At 46.0% G+C, this 25,122-nt stretch overlaps 3 protein-coding genes across 3 annotated transcripts; 1 reads left to right on the top strand and 2 right to left on the bottom strand.

Moving 5' to 3' along the window:
• Positions 1–2,553, bottom strand: LOC135699312 (uncharacterized). The gene has a single exon (XM_065219562.1). It carries the CDS (start codon positions 2,551–2,553, stop codon positions 1–3), a length of 2,553 nt encoding a protein of 850 aa, XP_065075634.1.
• A 72-nt stretch (positions 2,554–2,625) lies between these two features.
• Positions 2,626–4,803, bottom strand: LOC135699304 (uncharacterized). Its single transcript, XM_065219551.1, has one exon. It carries the CDS (start codon positions 4,801–4,803, stop codon positions 2,626–2,628), a length of 2,178 nt encoding a protein of 725 aa, XP_065075623.1.
• Positions 4,804–15,618: 10,815 nt separating this feature from the next.
• On the top strand, positions 15,619–25,108 carry LOC135699595 (sodium-independent sulfate anion transporter-like). The gene is made up of 5 exons (XM_065219884.1): positions 15,619–15,709; positions 15,769–15,930; positions 23,201–23,856; positions 23,919–24,674; positions 24,735–25,108. The coding sequence occupies exons 2-5, from the start codon at positions 15,870–15,872 to the stop codon at positions 25,092–25,094; spliced, it is 1,833 nt and encodes a 610-aa protein (XP_065075956.1). The 5' UTR covers positions 15,619–15,709; positions 15,769–15,869; the 3' UTR covers positions 25,095–25,108.
• Positions 25,109–25,122: the final 14 nt, after the last annotated feature.

Raw genomic sequence — 25,122 nt, 5'->3', positions numbered from 1 at the left:
TTATTCTTCATCGGCGCTGGAGTCATAAGATGACGGGGATTGCTGCTGGATTGTCTCTGGATCTATCTCCACCGGTAGCAGGCAGAGTTTGCTTACAGCTCTCTTCGTAACTCCGGTACTGGTCCTAACCGAAGCTACACGGACAAGCCCATCGGTTCCTGGATGGACGTCGACAATTCTTCCAACGGCCCACTTCTGCGGCGGCAGATTTTCATCTCGTAGCAGAACGATGGCACCACGGACGAGGTTGGCCGTAGTATTTGACCAGCGGTAGCGGTTGTGGAGGGTACAGAGGTAATCCTTCTGCCAGCGTTGCCAAAACTGCTGAGACAGGCACTGGACACGTTGCCAGCGGGACAGGCGGTTCTCTGGAACATCTTGCAGGCTGGGCTCTGGAATAGCATTGAGCGGCCTTCCCACCAGGAAGTGTCCTGGAGTTAAGGGTTGCAAGTCTTGCGGGTCCTCTGACATAGCAGTTATTGGTCTTGAATTCAACGCAGCCTCGACTTGGATGAGGGCGGTTCTGAATTCAGTTTCTGTCAGCATAGCGTTTCCCATGATACGGCGGAGATGGAACTTCATTGACTTCACCGCCGCTTCCCAGATTCCGCCTAGCGATGGCGATCTGGGAGGAATGAAGTGGAATTCGATGTTACTCGTAGCGCACTCACGAGCTACGACGTCTTTATGCTGTTGAGAAACGAATAGTGTGCGGAGATCTGCTAACTCACGTTGAGCTCCCACAAAATTCCGACCATTGTCACAGTATATGTTGCTGGGCTTGCCACGTCTTCCGGTGAAACGGTGCAAGCTAGCGATGAATGCCTCCGATGTCAAATCGGGAACGAGGTCAAGGTGTATCGCCTTGACAGCCAAGCACACGTAGACCGCTACGTACGCCTTGACAGGAGCTGCTCTTTTGTTGGGTGCTCGACGCAAAATTGGGCCGGCAAAGTCAACCCCAACATTCTCGAACGGGAATGCTCTGGTTACTCGAACCGGCGGAAGATTACACATTAGTTGCTCCAACGACTTCGGGGAGGCACGAGTGCAGATAACACAGTGATGCACGGTGGTACTGGCGAGATTCCGACCATTCAGTGGCCAGAAGCGACGACGCAGAGATGAAAGAAGAAGATTCGGGCCACCGTGAAGCGTTTTAAGGTGCTCGAGCGAGACGATCATTCTGGTGAGACGATGGTTTGCAGGCAGTACCACAGGGTGTCGTATGTCAACGGCGAGAGCAGAATGATGAAGCCGGCCGCCAACTCGGATCAATCCATCGATGAGTTTCGGATTCAGGAAACGTAATTTGGATTTCTTGCTTACGGCTTCGTTTCGAGCGAGTTGCTTCATTTCAGAACCGAACGCGTCTTCTTGCACACGACTTATGAGACCGAGTAACGAACGATCGATTTCCGACGCCGACAACGGACCGGTTACGCGTTCATTCTTCACCCGACGAGTGTTCTCACGAAAACGGTGCCACCACGCGCACACGCGAACGAGAGGGGTTAGGCTTGAATAGCGATCGATGATGTCTTCTGGCTCTGTAAAGACTGGCAGCGCCACAACTTTCCGTAATTCTGGATCTTCACGATTCTGTTTACGCAACACGTAATTCGGCGGCCACGGTTCACTTAACGATCTGATCCAGATAGGTCCATTCCACCATAGAGTATTTTCTACTAGATTCTCTAGGCTGGTTCCTCTCGACAACAGGTCAGCGGGGTTTTCGTCGGAGGGTATCTGATTCCAGGAGGCTGAAGCGGTCAACTCCTGAATTTCTGCTACTCTGTTGCTGACGAAAGTCTTCCAGGTCGACGGTGAAGCAGAGATCCAATCCAGTGTTACGGTCGAATCTGTCCAAAGATAAACTGGAGCCACGAGTGAGGTGCTCTTTAGAACTTGAGCCAGGAGATGCGCTAGGAGTAGCGCGGCGGAGAGCTCCAATCTCGGAATTGACTTACTACTGAGTGGAGCTACACGGGACTTGGCCGTTAGCAATTGGACATAGCATTGGCCTTTTGCGTCGACCGACCTGATATACACGTAGGCTCCATATGCCTGCAGGGAGGCGTCGCTGAATCCATGGATTTCTAACCTTTGGTGCGGGGAGAGCATGACCAACCGCGGAATGCGAAGACCATCTAGGTGACGTATATCTCGCTGATATGACGTCCATTCTTCCACGAACTTCACTGGAAGCGGTGTATCCCATTCTAGTTGACACTTCCAGAGGGCTTGTATTATGATCTTCGCATGAACAACTTTTGGGCCTAGCAGCCCGAGTGGGTCAAACAGGCTACTCATCTGTGACAGAACGGTTCTCTTAGTGATTGGCTGGCTATCCTTCCACTTTGGAGGTTTGAATGACAGTTGATCGGTGGTGGGTTCCCAGCGTAGACCAAGACCGGTAACAGAGGTATCTCGATCTAGTTCTAGCAGCGTACGCGTTTCTCGGAGGTGTTCTGGAACGACATCCAGCACGTCTTGACAATTCGAAGACCATTGTCGAAGAGGAAATCCTCCGGCTGCTAGAAGCCCAATCATCTCGTTCACAATCAGCTTCAGCTGTTCCACGTCGTTGGAACCGGTAAGAAGGTTATCCACATAAAAATCCTTTCAAGTAATTCTTGCTGCGTGTGGGAATCGCTGTTCTTCGTCTGTGGATAGCTGTTGCAAAACGCGAGTTGCCAGGAAAGGCGAGTTGTTCAAACCGTACGTAATGGTGAGTAACTGGTACACTTTCAAACGGAGTTCAGGGTCATCACGCCACAATATGCGCTGCAACGATTGATCCAAGAGATGGACCAGAATCTGTCTGAACATCTTCTCAATGTCAGCGGTCACGACGAAACGATACAATCGGAATCGTAGCACTATTTCCACTAGCATTTCCTGGATTGTGGGACCAGGAATCATAACGTCGTTAAGAGCCAATCCCGAACGTGATTTACAGGATGCGTCAAACACGGTTCGGAGTTTGGTGGTTGTACTCTCAGGTTTCAAGTCCCCGTGATGTGGTAGGATAAACTGTGGTCTGACGTTCAGTTCCTCTTCTGCAACTTCACGCATGTGCCCCATTTCAATGTATTGGGTGACGAAATCATGATACTGCTTCCTTTTCTTTGCATCTGACATGAGAGAACGTTCCAACGAATAGAAGCGTCTAGTGGCCTGGTACATGTTATCATCCAACTGAGCGATGAGTTCTTCACGTTTTGGTAGCCTGACTACGTATCGACCTTCCGGCGTCCGTGTGGTGTTGGCCAGGAAGTGCTCCTCACAAAACTTATCCGTGGCTGACCAACCCTTGGTATCATGGACGGTTTCCAGCTCCCAAAACTTTCGAAGCATTTCTTCTACACGAACTGCACTACTCATTAGGCAGGAACGAGGATCAGCATGATCGTGGTCTCGAATGGTGCAGGGACCTGACACGACCCATCCGAGGACAGAATTCTGCAAAACTGGCAACTGCTCACCAAGCTGGATACGACCGTAGCGGAGGATATCGAAGAAAAATTGAGCTCCTAAGATTAGGTCAATTTCATTCGACACGTGGAAAGTTGGATCAGCAAGACGCACTGTTTCAGGAATCTGCCAATTCTGTGTACTGATTGTTGATCCTGGCAGCTTGATGGCGAGAGAGGGTAGAACTAGAAGTTGCGGTTCCACAACGTACGGAGAAACTCTTGACGATACCTTGGCGGTAACGGAGTGCGTGGCCTTGGTGGTTGATTGACCTATGCCACACACTAGAACAGGAACAGAAGCACGTGTACGTGGGAGTTGTAGTTTCTCGCAAAGAGCCTTCGTGATGAAATGGCTCTGGGACCCCGAGTCGAGTAGACAACGGGCAAGAACTTTGCGACCTTGAGCATCCTCAATTTCCACCAGTGCGGTAGGGAGAATAACAGCAGTGTGTACATTATCCTTGTCACATGCCATCATGGCATAATGCAGGTTTGCAGGAACTGTTGGCGCTGTAGAACATTGTGCAGGATGGGAACCGACAACCGGGGACAACCTTAGAGGTTGGGACAGGTTCTGCAACGGCAGTGCAGGAGTATTCACTACAGGAGACGGAGTCGGTTGAACAGGATTTGGAGCAGATGGTTGTGCAACAAGTGTAACAGATCCACTGACTTGAGGACCTGGAGAGGGCTGTTGTATGAACTGTGCCCCTTGGAGAAGAGTATGGTGTTTCTTCGGACAGCGGTTGCACGGTTTGCTTTGACAGGACTTCGCAAAGTGATCTGTGCTACGGAGGCAATTGGAACATAACTTCTTCGACTTCACGAACTCGAACCGGTGCTGTTCAGATAGCTTCTGGAAATCAGGGCAATGGTACAGGAAGTGACTCTGGTTGCATTTTTCACACCTCCGGAAAGATTCTGTGGCTTGGGTGGAGGACGAGGAGCTGAAATGCACTGAGGACTTCATTGGCTTCACCTTTGGATCACGATCTCGACTGGAACCAGGGGACGGATTAACACATTGCAGAACTCTGGCATAATTCTGAAGGTAGTTCACCATCGATACATATGTCGGCATATCATTTTCTTCTGCTTCATCACATGCCACACCACCAAGAACATTGGCAATATTATCACTATCCAGCCGGGCACAATAGCTTTCCCACTCTTTCTGCGTATGTGGATCCAAACGGGTTGACAACTGGTAAATTAACAACGAATCCCAGGAATCAGTGTCTTCTCCCAGTCGCTTCAGTACAGAAATGTGCTGCTCGAATCTATCCACCAAGTTGAGTAGCTCATCAGCCGATTCCTTCTTCATACTGGGTACCTCGTACAACAACTTAATATGACACCGAATAAGCTGTCGTTTGTTTTCAAAGCGCAGCTTAAGTGCTCTCCAAGCATCGCGGTATCCGTCCTTGCTTATCGAAATTGAATCAATAATCCTTGCAGCTACACCCTGGACTAACCCCTTAAGGTACTGGAATTTGTCGACACTGCTAATTTCGACACGATTTCCAATGGCAGAATCAAAAGCATCACGAAACACACACCAATCAGCAAGTTTTCCACTGAACCGAGGTAGATTTAATTCAGGAAACCGAATGTGACTGGCGGGTCTGACAGATTGCGTTGGCGGATTGACAGGTTGTGCATTTTGGTTGAGATGTTTCGATAAAAATGCACGCAACGCGTAGTATTTCGTGTTGAACTTCATACGATCCTCTTTGTTGTCATCACCGTACGTGGCTTCAAGAATGCACACCGTACGACGATACTCCTTAGCTATCTCTTCAAGCCTATCTGACCATGCTCCTAACAATTCTGCATGCTGTCCTGTTTTTGCCTCCCTTGCAAGAGTCATCAGCAATTCAATTGACTCCCACAAGTGCTCTTTATTTCTCCGCAGAAAATCTGCCTCCTTATCACCCTCAACCTTAAACATTTTGATTTTAACGTGGCTCTACACGGTACGCGAATACGGAACGAGTCTCCTTCCCGTGTCAACACACGGTTGAAACGACCGAACCGGGGAAACGAGACGACAAAAGTGCTTTCTCACCGACGTCGACGAGCCGAGACGAACACGAGCCAATATGCGAATTGGTGACCACGACGCGAGTCGTGTGCAAGAGAAAAAGAAGCAAGGTACTCACTCAATGCTGGGGGGCTTACGGCGATCCCTGGTGGCTGGGTTAACAAACAATCCTCGGGACCAGCGTGGAAATGGAACGCCGACAAGCGAACAGAAAACTCGCTCTCCTCTCTTGGGTAGCCGGTACCAGTAACCGGCGGCAGCAAATCAGCAACACACTCACAGATGCCGATTTTCTTCTCGATATCTTCTCGTTCTCACATAACACCAACACCGTAGTCAGTGTTTCAGTTCTTCTCACGAGTCACGAATAGTGTGGAAACATTCAACACAACAAAAGCACTTCAAGTGCATCGCGCAAAAATCACCAACACCACTCACACATCGAAAGCTTTCAGTTGTGTGCTGCTTCACATGGAAATTTCTTCCCAGTTTACAAAATGGCGTCACTAGCACGTTCTGCTACTTTCGGTTGCGCGTCTAGATTTTTGCACTGCGCAATTTCTCAAACGAGCGACTTTCGTTGCTGTACAGCAATTTTCACGCTCTGTACCACTTGTACACACTATTCGGCAGCAAAGCTGCGAAAATCACTGCACCACTTCAGTGGTGAAAGCTAATTTTTTGTCAAACTTTCACTTTTCACACGCGAGTCGGACGAATCCGAAATCCCGGCACGAACAAACCATGCATCCGGCTCGAAGGACCATGTAAAATCTAGGAATTTTTGTTCCGATCCCGAATCACTTCACTACGGATTCGCGAACCGGCCTTCGTGTTCTTTTTATTAACTTCTTCTAATTATTTCAGGATACAACTCGCGGTGAACTCGGACGGGGAAATAAACTAAAAACGCCCGGACTCTTTGACCGTTTACAAAGTACTGATTTTATTTCGTATTCTGTTTGTTCTACATAGATTGTCTTCCGTTTGTGTGTGTGTGTTAGTGTTTACTGAAGGTATATGGTATATGAGGATCAAAAGCAAATACAAACAGGGTAGGGTGGTTCGAAAAACTATTGGAATGTTAGGGTGGTTCAAAAAAGTTACTATCTTTGCATTTAACAGATTCCTATTCGACTTAAGCGCCACTAACGGCGACTTCCCCACTTAAAAACCCTCTTTGACAACCTCAGTTTACTCTAGCCATTTGCCCTGTAAGTTTACCTAGCTTCTAACACAGAGAACAGACGTCCAACTTCGGTCAGAAACTTGTGTAAAGATAAGTAGGAACATCGCCGTTACGTGGCGCTAGCATTTTCTGATTTCCTCTATAAATTTTCCACTTTCGACCAATTTGGCTGTTGAAAATTGCCACTTGGTGCTACCAGCACTTAGTGTCTAGTGCAAATTGTGTAACGCCAGCGCCATCAGGTTGTCAAAGAGGTTTTTTAAGTGGGGAAGTCGCCGTTAGTGGCGCTCAAGTCAAATAGGAATCCTTACACTAGTTTTTAGAGAAATTTTGTTCGAGCCTCAACGTCTGTTCTCTGTGATTTTATCTAGATGAACGCGTCATTGGAACGGTACTAATGGATATTTTTGGCGCTATTGAAAATTTAGTCGAGTATAGAATTTATGTATGGGCCCAAATTAGGGATATTTAGGCCGACATTACATCTAATTTCCTGTAGGAGCAGGTACTCCGCTGCTTGCTGGTTGATGTGTCCTAGGTAGTAACCTGAAAAGCCATGTGTGTCCGCTTCCTTGATCCCTGTTGAGTAAAGTTGAATTCCGTTGTTTGTTGATCTCGAGGCTCTTTGCAACATCCAATTTCCATGGTGTATATGCGGTTCGTAAAATCGTGGTGTCCTAAGTCGATAGTTGGTGGTCCTGTGGGAAGATGTGTTCTGCTACCTTTGATTTGAAATCATATGTTAGGCCTTTTTCCTCTTGCTTTTTTCTCCTTTGGTTTGTTTTTTCCGTCGATCTTGTTTTCCGTGCTGAGCACCAATGCTACCGACGTGCCAGGAAGGCAGCTCCCACACCTGGACCCTACCTATCGACCCATCAACTCATGAACCGGGGACCAACGGCTTTACTTCCCATCCGAAGGAAGGCGTGATCAGAGATGTTATGCCTCAGAACATCCTGGCGGCGCCGACTGGGATTGAACCCAGGCCTGCTGGGGTGAAAGGTAATCACGCTTACCACTACACCACCGGCGCCGTTTCCTCTTGCTTTTTGAAAAATAGGTTTCAATTTGACATTAACGTGACGTATAAGTGGCTCTGATTACCCAACGAATGAGACAGGCAACATTTTAAAAACTTAATGTAAAGTGAGGATTACATCGGGGCTTAGTTGAGGACTGGGTACGCGAACCGGTCGTAACCAAGTAGATTCCTGACGTTCTCCGGGAGCCCGTGTTGTTCGCGTAGCTTTTGGAACTCCGAGCAGACGCACAGCGCGTGTTCCACCGAGGCGGGGAGGCTGCAAATTGAACAAACCTTGCGGAAAGGTGTCCCACCGAAATTACAGGAAATTCTCGCCCGATCCGGAGTCCTGAGATGATCCGCTGGTCCTTGTACTTTTGGCTGTCCACACGGATAGAAATCTCCTTATACCTATTGGCAAATTTCTATTGCTGATTATTCATAAAATGTATAAGTCAACTAATCTTATAGGACCTATGTGGTTTGTCTTATGGAATGTATAAGACTGATGTTTTGGCAAAAATGTAAAACTAAAACACATAAATAAAATAATTTATTTTCGTTTCGTGCAGCCAGGGGCGTACGGTTTCCTTGATCTTCTTCAGGAAAGGGGTCCGCGACTGGAACCATCCCTGCGGCCAGGCTTCCATAATAGTATTCGCAATCCAACGCCTGACGTCTAGGAGGGGTACGTTCCTGGTGTAGCGGGGATGGGATGCACCAGATCCCGCCAGCCTATCCGAAGCCTCGTTTCCGGGAACACCGCAGTGTCTGGGGATCCACGTAAAGACGGTTGAAGGTGGGGCGTACCGTGTAATGGCTTGTATCCAAGGGTGGCTCGGGGCTTCGACATCCAGCGCTTAAATGACGCTGTGTGAGTCAGTTAACACGAGGATCGGTTGAACTGCCGGAGTGATGGCTGCGTCTAGAATAGCTGCGGCCTCAGCGGTAAAGACGGAACACTCCTCCGGTAGACTTTGACTCGTTGCAGTGTTCTGTCCTGCCACTCCGAGTCCAACTCCAGCCCGCGACCGCGATTCGTCCGTAAAGCGATGAATGTGCCCCGGATAAACCGACCTGAGAAGCTCTGCAACAGAACGTCTCAAAGCTACAGAGTTATCTCCGGCTTGGAATCCACTCTTAATCCGCTTATCTATTTTGACGACGTTTGATCGCCAACTCTTCTCTGCATGCCAGTGGACCCTGGCCACAGCGGGGAGGTCACGGTTGGCTGCAGTGCGGAGGGCTCTGTTCCCCTCGTTGAGGAGAAAGACCCTTTCGTTCCCGGATGTCTTAGCAGCGAGGGCAGCGGCTTTCGTAGCAATGGCTGCAGCAGATCGATAGCGGAAAGGGAGGATTAGGATTTCCACACATGCGGTGTCTGCAGGCGTGGAAGGGAGAAGGCCGAATAAAGGGTGATACGGTCAAAATTTGGTCAAGGGAAAACGCGTGTAAATCGGTGAAATCGTTTATTTAAAAAATCAAATTAAATTTCTTTTTCAAGTTCAATTAGTATAAAATTCAGGAAAAATATTCAGTTAGGCTTCCGCTTTTCCAAATCCGAATTGCCGGGCCTTACGCTTGACCCCTGCCATCAGATTTTGTACAGCCACCTTGTCCACCTTCTTCGCCGCAGAAAGCCAGTTTGCCTTGAACTGCTGCTCGCCCTTAGCAGTTTTTTGGTCTTCTTTAGGTTCCGCTTGACAATAGCCCAGTATTTCTCAATTGGGCGGAGCTCTGGCGTGTTGGGAGGATTCTTGTCCTTGGGAACCACCTGCACGTTGTTGGCGGCGTACCACTCCATGGCCTTTTTACCGTAATGGCAAGATGCCAAATCCGGCCAAAACAGTACGGAACAACCGTGTTTCTTCAGGAAAGGCAGCAGACGTTTATTCAAACACTCTTTCACGTAAATTTCTTGGTTGACAGTCCCGGAAGCTATGAAAATGCTGCTTTTCAAGCCACAGGTACAGATGGCTTGCCAAACCAGATATTTCTTTGCGAACTTTGACAGTTTCATGTGCTTGAAAACATCTGCTACCTTTCCCCTTCCTTTTGCCGTATAAAACTCCTGTCCCGGAAGCTGCTTGTAGTCGGCTTTGACGTAGGTTTCGTCGTCCATTACCACGCAGTCAAACTTCGTCAGCATCGTCGTGTACAGCCTCCGGGATCGCGCTTTGGCCGTCGTATTTTGTTTATCATCGCGATTTGGAGTCACTACCTTCTTGTAAGTCGATAGTCCGGCTCGTTTTTTGGCTCGATGCACGGTTGTAGACGATACACCCAGCTTATTTGCGGCATCTCGGAGAGAGAGGTTAGGGTTTCGCTTGAAACTACCGGCAACTCTCTTTGTCGTCTCAGCGGCTTCCGGTTTTCGATTTCCCCCCGATCCAGACTTCCTGGCTGTCGACAAACGTTCCCCAAACACTTTAATTACATTTGTAACGGTTGATTTGGCAACTTTTAGCGATTTTGCCAACTTTGCGTGCGAGTAGCTCGGATTTTCGCGATGCGCGAGCAAAATTTTGATACGCTGCTCTTCTTGCTTGGACGGCATTTTGATAACTGAAGAGTGAATTCCAAAATCAAAATAGGAGCAACATTCTACACACACACACCTTCAAAATGAGGGGTGTTCAGGTTTTTTAAATGCAAAATTGAAAGAAATACGTCAAGTTGATATTGACCAAATTTTGACCGTATCACCCTTTACGATGCGTACGTAGGTATATTGTATACCGGAATGAGGATGTGGTTGAGCTTCTCGGTGGCTAAGCAGGTTATTTCGAGGCCGTAGAAAAGTGGACTGTCGATAACAGCCTGAGCGACACGAAGGCGGATCTCACGATTGCTGGAGCGATGCGGGCGGGAGGTCCTGACTATGTTGATGCGGCTACGACAGTTTTCTTTCACCATCATGAAGTGCTGATTGAAGCTTAGGGTGCGATCCAGTACTACTCCCAGAACACGCACTGTTTTCTTGAGCGGAATCGGATGATTTTGGATGGTGATCGGTGGTCCTCGAATCAGATGGCCCGAGTGATAGATATGGCACCGTACACTCTTCGGCGCGAAGAGCTCGAAACAAACCGAAAGTGTCCACCTGCTGACGGCGGAGACTGCTGCTTGAGGTATGTTCCTGGTCCGCTCAGTCGTTCGTCCCGTTACGACGATGAGTATGTCGTCGGCATAAACGATTACGTGTACGTTCTTGGGCAATCGGCTGAATACCCCGTTCATTGCCACCAGGAATAGCGTTACCACTATGACGGATCCCTCCAGTTCCGAGCGAGTGTTCCCGACAGTCACCTGGAAGGTACGATCAAGGAGAAAATTCCGTACAAAATGTGTGATGTGACCTTCCAGGCCCCAACCGATGAGCTTCCTGATGACACCAGGTGTTCATGTCCTGTTGAACGCCTTTGAAATATCAAGGGAGACTAAGTACTTTCCCGAGGGCTGCAAAGTAAGTGGATGAGCCGTGTCCTTGCCGGAACGCGCATGCTGCCGTTCGTCAAGAAGGCCGTTTGACTCCAGGAACTGCCTAAGGCGACGATTTACCATTCTCTTCTCTCCATCACTTTTGCCGCGCAGCAAGTGAGCGCAATCGGCTTAAAGGAGGAGGCTTCTTCACTCGCCGTGTTGTTCTTCGGAATGGGCACTAGCAAGCTTTGTTTTCAGAGATCCGGATACGAGTCAATGAGCCATAGATCGTTGAAGATGGTGAGTAGCCTAGTTTTTCCGTCGAGGGAGAAGTTTTTTAACACCGGGTATCCAATCTCGTCCGGCCCGGCAGATTTACCACTACCGCTGCCGAGGGCAAACTGAAGCTCCCGGAAGGTAAGAGCTTCGTTGATCTGGAGAGCAGGAACATCGGGTGGAATTCGCAAGTCACGAATGCTGCTTATAGAAGGTTCGACGCGCTGGACGAAATCGCTGTCGTAGCCACTGACAGCAGACCTCTGCTATATGTTCTTTATATCAAGTGGCCAAAGTTCTCTTGTTACAATGATTACAGCTTATGTTATATACCCCTGCTTTACCTAAAACATTAACTGGGTCTTGTATCATAGCAAATGATTTTAACTTTTTATCGATGATTGCCCTCGTGATTGCCCGGATTGTGGTCTCCTTGTATCCGTTGAGTCTCGCTGTTTCGAAGATGTACTGCAATTCTTTAACCTTTCCTGTTTCGCTGAGTGGAACAACAGTCTGCATCAGATAAATCATGTGATTGATGGTGGCCATTTTTTGCTGGAACGAATGGTTGGAAGTAGTATAGGGGATAATTTCATCGGTGGGATAACCATAAAGGTAAGTCGTAAGACTAGAAGGTCCCGAAATAATGTGCTCAACTTTTTGGCTCAGCTCTGGTACTCTCTTCGGTCCCAAGCTAATCGATTCACCCCTCGAAACATAGGAAAATCCACGAACCCCTCATTTTATCTGTCAAACTTTCATAGCGAATCAAAACAAACATTGCGTAGTACTAGAATTTCGACTAGAATGGGATACGTTAATCGTTTGCTTGGGACCAATAGGCTAGTCAAGTAGTGAGCCAATTTAAAAGCGTTAGTTTCGTATTGATTGTTGGGATAACTCTGTTGGTGCTTGTTGGTTCCTGTAAACTCTGTATTCAAGAAGTAGTGACGGAATAGTGATGTCAAGAAGATCAAAGAATGCGAGTTTTACGGCTTTTTCTACCTCGTGATTAAATGTTAACCTTGTGAATTCTGTAGATATCATCTAAAATTTGTGGAAGGATTTCCAGTTTAACTACGCTGAAGACATCGTCGACAAACCTCCACCAACGGTTTGGTAATAGTAATACGGTGGAAACTAACGATTTTTAATTAGTTCACTACTTGACTAGCCTATTGGTCCCAAGCAAATCGATTAACGTTCCCCATTCTAGTCAAAATTCTAGTACTACACTATGTTTGTTTTGATTCGCTATGAAAGTTTGACAGATAAAATGAGGGGTTCGTAGATTTTACCATAGAGGTAACTCAGACCAGAAGGTCCCGAAGAAACGTGCTCAACTTTTTGGCTCAGCTCTGGTACTCTCTTCGGTCCCAAGCTAATGGATGCACCGCTCGAAATATAGGAAAATCCACGAACCCTTCATTTTATCTGTCAAACTTTAATAGCGAATTAAAACAAACATTGTGTAGTACTAGAATTTCGACTAGAATTGGGTATGTTAATCGTTTGCTTGGGACCAATAGGGTAGTCAAGTAGTGAGCCAATTTAAAATCATTAGTTTCGTATTGATTGTTGATTTTACTGTGTTTCGAGGGGTGCATCGATTAGCTTGGGACCGAAGAGAGTACCGAATTGAACCCAGGCGCATTGAAGGAATGCAAAAAACACAGCCATAACACAGACAAACAGACGGTAACTCTTCAAATAAATTTTCCTTCAAAACATCGAGCTATTCGTGTCAAAAAGCTTGCTTGCGAAGTCTCCAACAATGTTGCATGCACGATTGATAGAATGTATAGAAACGTCAAAGTGATCCGATACCAGCGCTGTGGTGGTGGATTCGAGCAACTAATATGATTTAAATTGGACATTAAATGTGTGTACTCGTGTGTGTATTCGACGATTGTGGGTAAATAATTACGTCTGTTTGCCTCTGGTCGTAACGGTCACAACCGGAATGTTTGATCTGCGGTCGCACGTTTTAATACCGGTAATGTTCCTATAGCAGTGCTTTTACAACTCTAGATACTTCTGGCTGAAAGTCTCGCTAATAAAGATAACCTAACCTAACCAACTCGAGAGCTGGAATTAGGGCGTAACAGCTTTTGCAAACAATGACTTCTCTCGATGATTTCTCGGAAGCCATGGATCTCCCTGGCAAATCGACATCACCATCGAGTAGAGGAAGACTCCTCCCCTTCTCCTACCCGATGGATATGTTGGTTTGTGCCTTGAATTCCTAGAAATTAACGAGAGAATTTCGCCCTAATTCCAGCTCTATCTAGAACTGCTCATTATTATTATCAAGATTCACTAGCTAAACAGAATAAAATAATGACCCAATTTGTTAATTAGCTTCCGTAAAAGTAGTAAATTATCGAATTCAAACATTTGTTGTTCAAAATCCTCGGGGTAAACTATGCGTGCGCCATAAATCGTATGAATTCATATGAATTTTTCAACTGTGTCGAATGCTCATCTGACCCACACAGAAAATAACTGATTGCAGCCCGCCAACAATAAAAGATACATCATTCCAGAGCTCAACAAGCAATTAATCAAATTATGGTTTAAATTGTTCTGTGTGAAACACGACACAGTACTGTACTAGACTAGCAAAATGAAATTAGCCCATTAAGATAAGCAAACTCCGTAGGATCTTGAATGAACCGGTATCGCTGGGTTGCTTTCACCTTTTCCATATAGCTTAACCTACCCGAAAGGCAACACATTTAACAACCGAACAAATAATGTTCAATAAAAGACCCGGACGGTCAAGTGTCTAGTAGTTATTCTCCGAGTTGGCTGTGTAAAACTATTGCGATCGGACAACCGGTTCCGGAGGTAATATGATCAAAACTTAAAACTGTACACGAGCAAGAACGATGCCGCCGATAGGGGGATTGTTCTGTTTTATTGTTTTACATTTTTACTCAACATTTGAAACATTTTTACTCAACACGCTGCAGTCGGCTGTCATCTCCAATATAGATAAATAATAATAATTATCGCATGCTGATGAACGCGTCGCCTACTAAATACACTAACTGAGAGCAATCATGCAATGATTCGCGCGCCTCCGCACTGGAGCTGTGTATCTCTCACAATGTAAACAAATATACCTTGAACCTTGAATGTCATTTATACCCCGTTCAAACCTATATTACGTGACATAGTACAATCTTGATATCAGCATCTATACATCTAGTTCTCATTGGAAATAATCAGTACGAGGTTTGTTATTAAGATAAAGGTATTATCGGTACAGTTGAAGACCGGAATATCCAAATAGCGACAATCGATTTTACTCGCGTTCTGTACATTAAATATATAGTGTTGCAAGTAGTGCGCTGTACTCTCACAGTGATGCGTTACTTCCGATACTATGTACATATATCGTACAGAACGAGAGTAAAATCGATTGTCATTAGTGGGTTATTCCGGTTTTCAACTTAACCGATAATACTCTATATTGTAATACAGGCTTTAGTGTGAACGGGTTATTACTCAAACAAGTTTCGTAAAATTCGACAGTGAGCATGTCGAATTCTATTACACTAGTAAACATTCCATGATAGGGTGGAGAACGGCTTCAGCCCCATCGAGACCCTATTCAAAGCACGGGTTTTTTTTCTAAAGAAAATTAATCGGAAGCCCATTCAAAAGATGCCTTATGATGTGAAGTATCTTGCTGCAGAAAATGAGCGTTGAATGAGCTTATCCTTTCGTCTACAATGTGCAGACTTCTTCAGTGGCTTGTACTAATAGTCGACTTACTGCACATTGTAGACAAAATACCCGTATCTGTCAAGGATAAACAATTAAGGAAGTCGAATTAAATGGAAATTACTAATCCGTTTCTCTTTCTTTACACAGGCATTCCAACATAGACGCCCACATTGATCAGGATTGGTTATCATATGACAATGTTTTGTAAGATTCAAATGCAAAACCAGTAAGAAGCCATGCTGCAGGCCCCACTCGATTTGGGTGTAGTAACTCTCTACCGACAGCGTCGTCCACTATTGTTGGGTACCGGAATAGATAAGCAGACAGCTGATCATTGTTGAACGTTTTGCATTCCACCTTCACCCTCTCCCGCTCCTGCCACACAAATGCGATGTGATGTGACGCAACAGGTAGCCGAGTACAGCAGTACAGCCCAGAGAAGATGTGCCGACCGAGATTGGTGGAGACGGCGCAGTTCGGTTCAAGCTTTCTTCATCCGTAGACACAATTGACACTTTGGCTTGGCTGTCGCTCGTCGGTGGGTCAGTAGTTTTTGTTTTGCTACATTAAATATCTTAAACATTGACATTTTCCATTTTAGTGCTGACCGAATCCGATGCAAATCGCAGGATCGCAAGTTTTTGCGTTATTAAAGTGAGTCGGCGCTAGTTGAATCGAATCGCGGAGGATCGCTGGCTAAGCATGACTAAGGAGGTCATCATAACCGACCGAGAGCTCTACCCAAGTCATCAGATTCCAGAAGGTAGGTCCCTGCTCTGCTGTAAGAATAAAATAATTGCAATATGGTTTATTTTTAAAACTCATTTCCAATTCCTATTAAAAGCGTTGGGGTTGCAGTTTTAGAAATTTGCATCGAAAGAAAGAAAAAATAGATAATAGGCACCTACTACGCGATGGTAATGCAACGTCACATGTGGGAAATATTCAATGTTTAAACTCCGAATCATGGTTTCGAATGAAGCTTCAAACTTGGATTAAAATATATGGATTAGTAAACAACCGCAACCGGAAATTTCCCTCACTGCAGCAACGTGCATACCGTGGGTTTTTTTTTTTCAATATCAGCCGCTTGCCTGGCGTTTCACATCTAAACATTTCTAGATAGAGCTGGAATTATGGTGTAACAGCCTTTGTAAACAATGACTTCTCTCGTTGATTTCTCGGAATTCAAGGCACGCCTACAAAAATCAACATATCCATCGGGTAGGAGAAGTCTTACTCTACTCGATGGTGATGTCGATTTGCCAAGGAGAGCCATGGCTTCCGAAAAATCATCGAGAGAAGTCATTGTTTGAGAAATCTGTTACGCCCTAATTCCAGCTCTATCTAGATTTATTAATTATTTATATCAAGAGCCATTACAAAAAGCTTGTATGCCCCTTTCCCATGTTGTTCTTGATATGTCTACCCTTCTTACAAAGAAGAGTATACATGTCGCTTGGAAAATCAACTTTCGATCAGAGGGGCTTGGAGTCATTTATTTATTGTAATTTTAATACATCTGACAATTAGTTTTAAAGAATATCTATATACTAGATGATTTGTGAACGCCGTGATGCCCGTCGTTGGTAGTTTATTGAATATTTCGAGGGGGGCGACACATCTGAATCTCAATTCTTGGTGCTCAACAAATCTCACACTAGTTAATCAATCTTCGAAAAATCTTCTTTAATTTCTCGCATCTATTTGCATCGTGCATCATCTTTTTGCAAGAAATCTTCAGAATCGACATAAATCTTCTTACTATCTACTCAGCTAAATATTTTCGGAGTTTCTTATCTTGCCGATTTGGTATGTTCAGATGAATTATTCAAAAACAATTGCTCTATCTCATATGTGTAGTTGCAGGGGGGGGGGGGGCGGTTTAATAATATACCTCATCCCCCTCACTTATATCAATAGTTTCAGTTTGAAATAACTTCGGAGTTTCTTATTATATCGATTGGGTATGTTCAGGATAAATTATCCAAAAACATTTGCTCAATCTCATAAGCGTTGTTGAACAGCGGGGTGGGGGAGAGGGAAGGGCTTACTGTATGCAATTTTTAAAACGAAAATTGTTGTACTGAAAATATTTAATATCCACTTGTCGGATCATTATTTGTTAGTGAGGAGATGTTGTTTGAATTATTAGCAGCTTGGAAATTTTAAATTTATATACCAAGCTTTTATTTGAAATATTAAACTGCCATTCGGGCTACCCGTATATCCGGAGTGATTTGAGATTTGGGCGTAATTGCTTTTGTAAACAAACACGTAAATTACTGATTTCTCTCGAATAAAAGCTCAATCTCACAAACAAACTATACCAAACGATAGAGGAATCATTCCTCTACCTCATAGTGTTATTACTTTTCGAGATTCGCAAGAAATCGGTGATTGACGTGTTTGTTTACAAATGCAATTACGCCCAAATCTCAAATCACTCCGGATATAGAAAACACAGAAGTAGTCGTACGTCAATAACCAAAACAAAGAGAAAACGAAAACTGTCTTCACCAGTTTCGTCTCAGACACAGGTACAGTCGGATTTCGCTTTTTGGGCTAACTTTAAGTGGGCTAAGTTTCAGTTGGGCTCCCAAGCCAAACGTCACTTCTAACAGTGTTGATTCCTTTTCGAAATTTCGACCGGCTTCATGCAAAAACCGGCAAACGAGTGGAGTAATGATACAGATTATTTCAATGCGATACCGAGGGGGACGACTCTATCTACGATGCAGGAAATACTGTGTTTTGCTGTGGCTAGCTGCGCGTACGCTGAGTAGATAGAAAGAAGATTTATCACGATTCTGAAGATTTCCTGCAAAAAGATGATGCACGATGCAAGTAGATGAGAGAAATGAAAGAAGATTTTTCGAAGATTTATTCGATAGTGTGAGATTTTTTGAGCATCTAGAATTGAGATTTAGATGTGTCGCCCCCCTCGTGCGATACAACGATTTGCTTCCTTGATGGTTGTCAACGATTTGGCTGAATGAGGGGTGAAGCTAATTTCTGACTTATCAAGAAATTCACCCGAGACCTAGTTCAACAGCAATATTTGCTTCAAGGGATAAAACAGCATTGAAAAGAGCACCCTGAGATATCGTAGAATATATTTAAATTAAATATAATCATTACAATCCAATGACATTGTAAATATATCTGACTTTGTATATTGCATCAAAAGAGTAGGGAAGAGAATGGTAGTACTCGCTTTACAACTGCTCTTATGAGTTTAAGCAAATGTTTTTGAATAACCCATCCGAACAACTCGAGAGATGGGAAACTCCGAAGTTATTTTAGTCTTTATCTTTACTTTCATTGCTATAAGTGAGGGCCCATATCTAACTACGCCTATTAAATGGAGCACATGTTTTTGAATACATCTGAACATACCAATTTGACAAGATCAAAAACACCGAAGTTATTGCAGTTTGAAGCCTTACCTCCATTTATATGGGTGAGGGGGCGTTTGTATAGTTAGCCCCTCCTCATCTCTTAATATGCCTATGAAATTGAAAAATTGTTTTTGAATAATTCATCTGAACATTACTAATATTATTATTATTCGCATTTCAAGCTTATTACGTAGCGCATATTAGCTTATTGCGTTCTCTCAACTTAGTGTTCTAAATACACTTCCACAGTTATTAATTGAGAGCTTTCGATGCCAATACCAATGCATGGATTTGTATATTGTGTGGCAAGCACAATGATACCCTATGCCCAGGGAAGTCCAAACATACCTGAACATACCAAATCGATAAGATAAGAAACTCCGAAGTTATTTCAGTTTGAAACTTTACTTCTATTGATATGAGGGAATCGAAATTTAAGTGCAATGTCTTCCAAATTATGCATTAGCCTATTGGCGAGATATTACAATTGACATGCTGAACGAAAATGGCAAAATTCTTGTTTAAACAGGTAAAATTAAAAAGGCCAACAAAAACCTGTTTTCGGAACACTGCGGGACAGAATGCGCATACTGAGTTCATGCAAAGGAAGCATAAATTTAGGCTTTATCTATGTTTTCAATGGTTCACGCCTGATGGTTATGCTTTCCACCACAAACGAAGTGACAGAAGGAGCTTCTCAAAAACTTTGGTGACGAACCTGCTATTGTAATTTTTCAGTGTACCATATGGCAACAGCACTAGCATCATAGAGGTAACTCTAAGACTAGAAGGTCCCGAAATAACGTGCTAAACTTTTTGGCTCAGCTCTGGTACTCTAGGAAAATCCACGAACCCCTCATTTTATCGGTCAAACTTTCATATCGAATCAAAACAAACACAGTGTAGTACTAGAATGGGGTACGTTAATCGATTTGCCTTGTACCAATAGGCTAGTCAAGCAGTGAGCCAATTTAAAATCGTTAGTTTCCACCGGTTGCTACTGATGGCGGAGTCCATGCGCGGAAGTGATTGTGAATATCAGCGGAGGGTAATCATCGTTCTCCACACTCCTCCTCGATGAGCAGCCTCCGATCCAATCACTCGATGCTACTCCAATCCAAGTAGGCCACAGAAGCGATCGTGCCATAGAGGTAACTCTAAGACTAGAAGGTCCCGAAGAAACGTGCTCAACTTTTTGACTCAGCTCTGGTACTCTCTTCGGTCCCAAGCTAATCGATTCACCCCTCGAAACATAGGAGAATCCACTAACCCCTCATTTTATCTGTCAAACTTTCATAGCGAATCAAAACAAACATTGTGTAGTACTAGAATTTCGACTAGAATGGGATACGTTAATCGTTTGCTTGGGACCAATAGGCTAGTCAAGTAGTGAGCCAATTCAAAATCGTTAGTTTCGTATTGATTGTTGATCGTGCTTTGTTGGCCCCAACGGCTTTGTTAAAATATCTGCAGTCATCCTCTCGGTCGGACAGTATTCCAGCGTAACTTGTCCCTTCTGACATAGTTCCTGGACGAACTTCTCCCTAGTATCTATGTGTTTGGATCTGCGACTGGATCTCTCGGTCCGAACAAAAGCAAGGCACCCCTGGTTGTCCTCCGTAATCTGCAAGCATTTTCCGCAGCCAGATGGCCTCTTGGCAAGCCTCACTGAGTGCCACGTATTCGGCCTCCATGGACGACAATGTAACGCTTGTCTGTCCTCGGCTGGCCCACGATATTGTGGCTCCACTGAACATGAACGCAAATCCAGATGTTGATCTTCGGCTCTCATGATCACCGGCCCAATCGGCGTCTGAATAGCCCATCAGTGGCTCATCGAAAGCACCACCCAAGCGTAGACTGAAACTCTTCGTCTTCTGTAGATAACGCAGGACACGCTTGGCGGCTGTCCAGTCCACCTCGGTGGGAGCAGCAAATTTTCGCCCGAGAATGGCAGCACTGTTCGCTATATCTGGTCTCGCAACTACAGAAAGATACAGCAAGCTTCCCACAACACTTCTATACTGCGCAGCATCCTCTAATGGTTTTCCGTCAGCTTCACTTCTTAGATATCCTGGGTCCATCGGCGATTTGGCATGTTTTGCTTCACTCATTCCATGCATCTTTAGCAGTTCTTCAATATAGTTCTGTAGACGAATGTTGTAGCCTTCTTCATCCCGACGTACTTCCATGCCAAGAAAATGACGGACGTCTCCCAAACTGGTCAACTCGAACTCTTCACCAAGACTCCGGAACACCTTCTGCAACTCCTCCTCATCGGTCGATGCAACAAGCATATCATCTACATGTACAGACACGGATCGGCGTTGGACTGCTTAAATCCAAGCTTCGACAGCGTATTGTGCAGATGCTTATTCCAGCAGCGCTCCGATTGACGCAGCCCATAAATGCCTTTCTGCAATCGGCAGACTAGATTATCTTTACTTTTCACTTCGCATCCGGGAGGCTGACGCATGAAAACCTCCTTTTCTAGGACTCCGTAAAGGTAGGCGGTCTTTACGTCCAAATGTTTCACTGTCATATTACGTTTTGCCGCAACAGTCAAAAACGTTCGGAACGTCGCGTGCCGTGTAACGGGTGCGTAAACCTCCTCTAAATCTTCACCGATCCTCTGCGTATAGCCCTGAGCCACAATCCTGGCCGTGTGCTTCACGACCTTGCCTTCTTCATTCCGTTTCAGCTTAAAGACCCACTTTGAGCCTACTATCTTCTTTCCCTTCGGTAACGGTACAAGCTCCCAAGTGTGGTTTCGACGATGCGAATCAAGTTCGTCTCCCATCGCAGCTCGCCATTCAGCATCTTTCAAAGCTTCGCGGTAGTCCACCGGCTCCTGGATAATGCACGCTGCGACGCGTACTGCATAGTCTAGCACGTAATCCTCCAAGTGCTGTGGTGCCACACCACGCGTTTGTCGCTGCGAGTGGCGGGTATCTTCTTGCTGTGATGGTCCTTCATCCTCAGCGTCTACAAAATCATCTGCATCAGAAGAAACAGCTTCTTCCTTAAACTCCTACTTGAAAGGAAGCAGCTTTATCTCCTCCTCAACGGCAACCGGACGTTCTTCATCTTTAGTGCTCGACATTGGAAATTCGACTGTAGATGTTCCATTTCCTAACTCGAGGAAGCGGGCGTCATGACTGACGGTAATCACATCAGTTCCGCAATCGACGAACCGATAAGCTTTATGCTCCATAGAATACCCCACAAACCTCAGCTTCCGTGATTTGCTGTCCAGCTTGCTGCGCTTCTGGTTTGGAATATGGACGTAAGCTTTTGCACCAAATACCCGGCGATGTGCCAGATCCGGTTTACGTCCCCACCAGTGCTCGTAAGGAGTTTGCTGGAGCGATCTTGATGGTAAGCGGTTCTGCAGGTATGTTGCAGTGAGTACAGCCTCTCCCCAGTATCGCTTTTCCATACCAGCATCAATGGGCATGCAGGTAGCCATCTCTGTTATCGAACGGTTCTTTCGTTCAGCCACGCCGTTCTGCTGGGGTGAATACGGCGCGGTGAACTGCGGTTTGATCCCTTCAGCACGATAGAAAACTTTCAACTCGTTGTTGTTTAACTCACCGCCCCCGTCGGAGCGAATCACGCGAACCTTTCTTCCAAACAGAGTCTCCGTCCATCGCACGTACTCCTTTATCAGCTCCGTCGCTTCCGATTTCTGTTTCAGCAGATAAGTTACCGTAAAGCGACTATAGTCATCGATGAGATGCATAACATAGCGATTTCCGCTGGGTGTTGTAGTTTTCATCGGGCCGCATAAGTCCGTATGGACGATGTCAAGGACCCGATCTGCCTTTCGCTCGGTGACAGGGGAAAACGGTAGTCTGGCCGATTTTCCTTCCATGCAACACTCACACACAAGACGTAAACCACAGTCGCTTACCTTAATGCCTGTAGCAAGGCCCTCTTTAACGACTCGTTCAGCGGTGGCCCAATCCCTGTGGTCCAACCGCCGGTGCCACTGATGCTGGCAGTTTACGTTGTGCTCACCAGTCGATGCTTTGTGGGATTCCTCGATCGTCCGCAGATCAGATAGTACAGGCCACCATATCGACAGCCAGTCGCAACGACAGCTCCTCCTGCATCCATGATTCGGCACCCGACACTATCAAACTTCACTTCGAGTTTCTTCTCGGCTAATTTGGCCACCGAAATCAAATTGGTCGCCAGACCAGGTACAACCTTCATATCACTCACTTCGATTCTGACTGGTTCACCACTATCGTCCATTCCGCGAATTGGTTTTCGCGCGAGACCTTTTCTTTTTCGTACAGCCTTTTCGTCACCTGCCGCTTGCAAGCCGACAGCACGCAAACTCTACACTACTACAAGCAAACGCTCTTGCACTTCGCGATACTCCGACCAAAGATGAATATTATTTTATTTTATTTTATCGCCAGTTAGTCGTCTGTCACTTCGTCCCGAGTAGCACATTTCCGTCAAGATAAGTTGCAGCAACTTGTTTATGACTGATATAGGTTGTATAGAAGTTTCCACAACCGATTTGTGACAAGCGTGCTACTAGGGGTTTGTGGTGTTACCATAGAGGTGTTACCGTGTTACCTAAGCTCAAACTACCTTTTCCCTCCATTCCATTCGCAGACTCCGAGCTCGACTACCGGGAACAATTTCCGGACCTTCGTCCGCTACTGCAGCGCCAACTCCGAGGCATCTGGACCCGCGAAAATGCCCTCCGACGCTTCCCGTTTCTCGTGTGGGGTCCACAGTACAACCTCAGGAAGTTCGCCTCGGATGCGATAGCCGGCATAACGGTCGGCCTAACGTCGATCCCGCAGAGCATTGCGTACGCTGTAGTAGCCAATCTGGAGCCCCAGTATGGGCTGTATTCGAACTTTATGGGATCGTTCGTGTACGCCTTCTTCGGAAGTGTCAAGGAAATCACGATCGCTCCAACCGCCATCATGGCTCTGATGGTTCAGCACATTGTACTGGAGCTGGGACCGGCCGGGGCAGTGCTGTCCTCCTTTCTGTCCGGATGTATTGCTCTGCTGTTGGGATTGCTCAACTTTGGATTCGTAGTTCAGTTCATATCGATGCCAGTCATCACCGGGTTCATTACGGCGGCCGCGCTCACCATCATGAGCAGTCAGATGAAGTCGCTGATGGGAATTTCCAGTGCCGGGCGATCTAGTGGGTTCCTCGACTCATGGACGAATGTTGTCGAGAATGCTGGACAGACGCGGCTGTGGGACGCCATGCTGGGGTTCGGCTCGTTGGCGATTTTGATTTTTCTGACGGTAAGTTCGATGTAAGATATTTTTTCCGCAGAGGAATTTTCGAAAACTTTGTCACATTCTAGCTCATTAAAGGTCGAGGATCCGGTCGGTGGCGAACTGCCACGAAATACCTATGTCTATTGCGAAACGCCCTGATTGTCATCAGTGGAGGCACCCTAGCGTTCGGGTTTGCCTGTCAAGATCAGTACCCATTCCGGTTAACTGGAAAAGTAGCTTCCGGGTTCCCGCCCATCGAGCCACCTCCATTCTCAACCACATTCAAAGACGAATTTTACGACTTACCTCGAATGCTTCGAATCCTCGGATCATCGGTGATCACCATTCCACTGATTTCGATCCTGGAGGTCGTCTCAATTGGGAAGGCCTTCTCCAAAGGTAATCCCGTTGATGCTACTCAGGAAATGATCGCCCTGGGGTTGTGCAACGTAGCCGGATCGTTTACTGCATCCATTCCGACGACGGCTTCATTTGCGAGGACCGCGATCAACAGCAGTTCTGGAGTGAAGACCCCGTTCGGTGGGGTGTTTACGGGGTTGTTGGTCCTCTCGGCATTGGGACTGCTAACGGAGTACTTCTACTTCATACCGAAAGCGACGCTGGCAGCGGTGATTATCGCTGCGATGGTGTTCATGATCGAGTACCGGGCCGTTGCGGAAATGTGGCGAATCAAGCGAATCGATATCGTTCCGTTTCTGGTGACGGTGGTAGCTTGCCTGTTCATTGGACTGGAGTATGGTATTCTCATCGGAATCTGTGTGAATCTGTGTTTTCTTTTGTACCTGATATCCAGACCGAGGATTGAACATCGGGTTATGAAGGTATACTGCAAACGTTGAACGAATTCGAAACCTGTAACGCATACGAGCTTCTTCTTGTAGATCAATCACGTGAACGCACTGGTGCTGAGACCGACAAACGATCTGGCCTTCTCATCGGCGGAGTACTTCCGGGAAAAGATCCTCAGCATGGCCGGCAATCACGAAGCGAACGTGGTGGTGATCGATGGCGAAATGATCAAGTACATCGATTCGACGGTGGTGAAGAATATCTCCAGCACAGTGGACGAGCTACGACTACAAGGAAGGCACGTGCTGCTGTGGCGGTGGAACCGGGAAGTGCAGTGTTCTTTGTATAGGTACAAAAAGGATCAATTTTTGCCACTTTTCAGGGCCGACGATAATGTCGAGGAAGTGGTTCAAAAGTGGAAAGGGGCTACTTTTGGCGACGGTTGTGTGTGAGAAACTTAATAAACAATGTGATATTAGC

The sequence above is a fragment of the Ochlerotatus camptorhynchus genome, unplaced genomic scaffold (genome assembly GCF_037179485.1).
Source record: "Ochlerotatus camptorhynchus isolate MF236.1 unplaced genomic scaffold, CSIRO-AGI_Acam_v1.1 ptg000010l, whole genome shotgun sequence".
Taxonomy (NCBI): Eukaryota; Metazoa; Arthropoda; class Insecta; order Diptera; family Culicidae; genus Ochlerotatus; species Ochlerotatus camptorhynchus.
Note: the sequence above shows the minus strand (reverse complement) of the source record. Positions and strands in the feature narration are given on the sequence as shown.

Excerpts from the sequence above, each read along its gene's own strand:
- LOC135699312 (XM_065219562.1), bottom strand. The coding sequence starts at position 2,553 with ATGATTGGGCTTCTAGCAGCCGGAGGATTTCCTCTTCGACAATGGTCT.
- LOC135699595 (XM_065219884.1), top strand. The coding sequence starts at position 15,870 with ATGACTAAGGAGGTCATCATAACCGACCGAGAGCTCTACCCAAGTCAT. Across the intron at positions 15,931-23,200 it reads AAGTCATCAGATTCCAGAAG|ACTCCGAGCTCGACTACCGG; the intron begins GTAGGTCCCTGC and ends TTCCATTCGCAG. Across the intron at positions 23,857-23,918 it reads CGATTTTGATTTTTCTGACG|CTCATTAAAGGTCGAGGATC; the intron begins GTAAGTTCGATG and ends GTCACATTCTAG.
- LOC135699304 (XM_065219551.1), bottom strand. The coding sequence starts at position 4,803 with ATGAAGAAGGAATCGGCTGATGAGCTACTCAACTTGGTGGATAGATTC.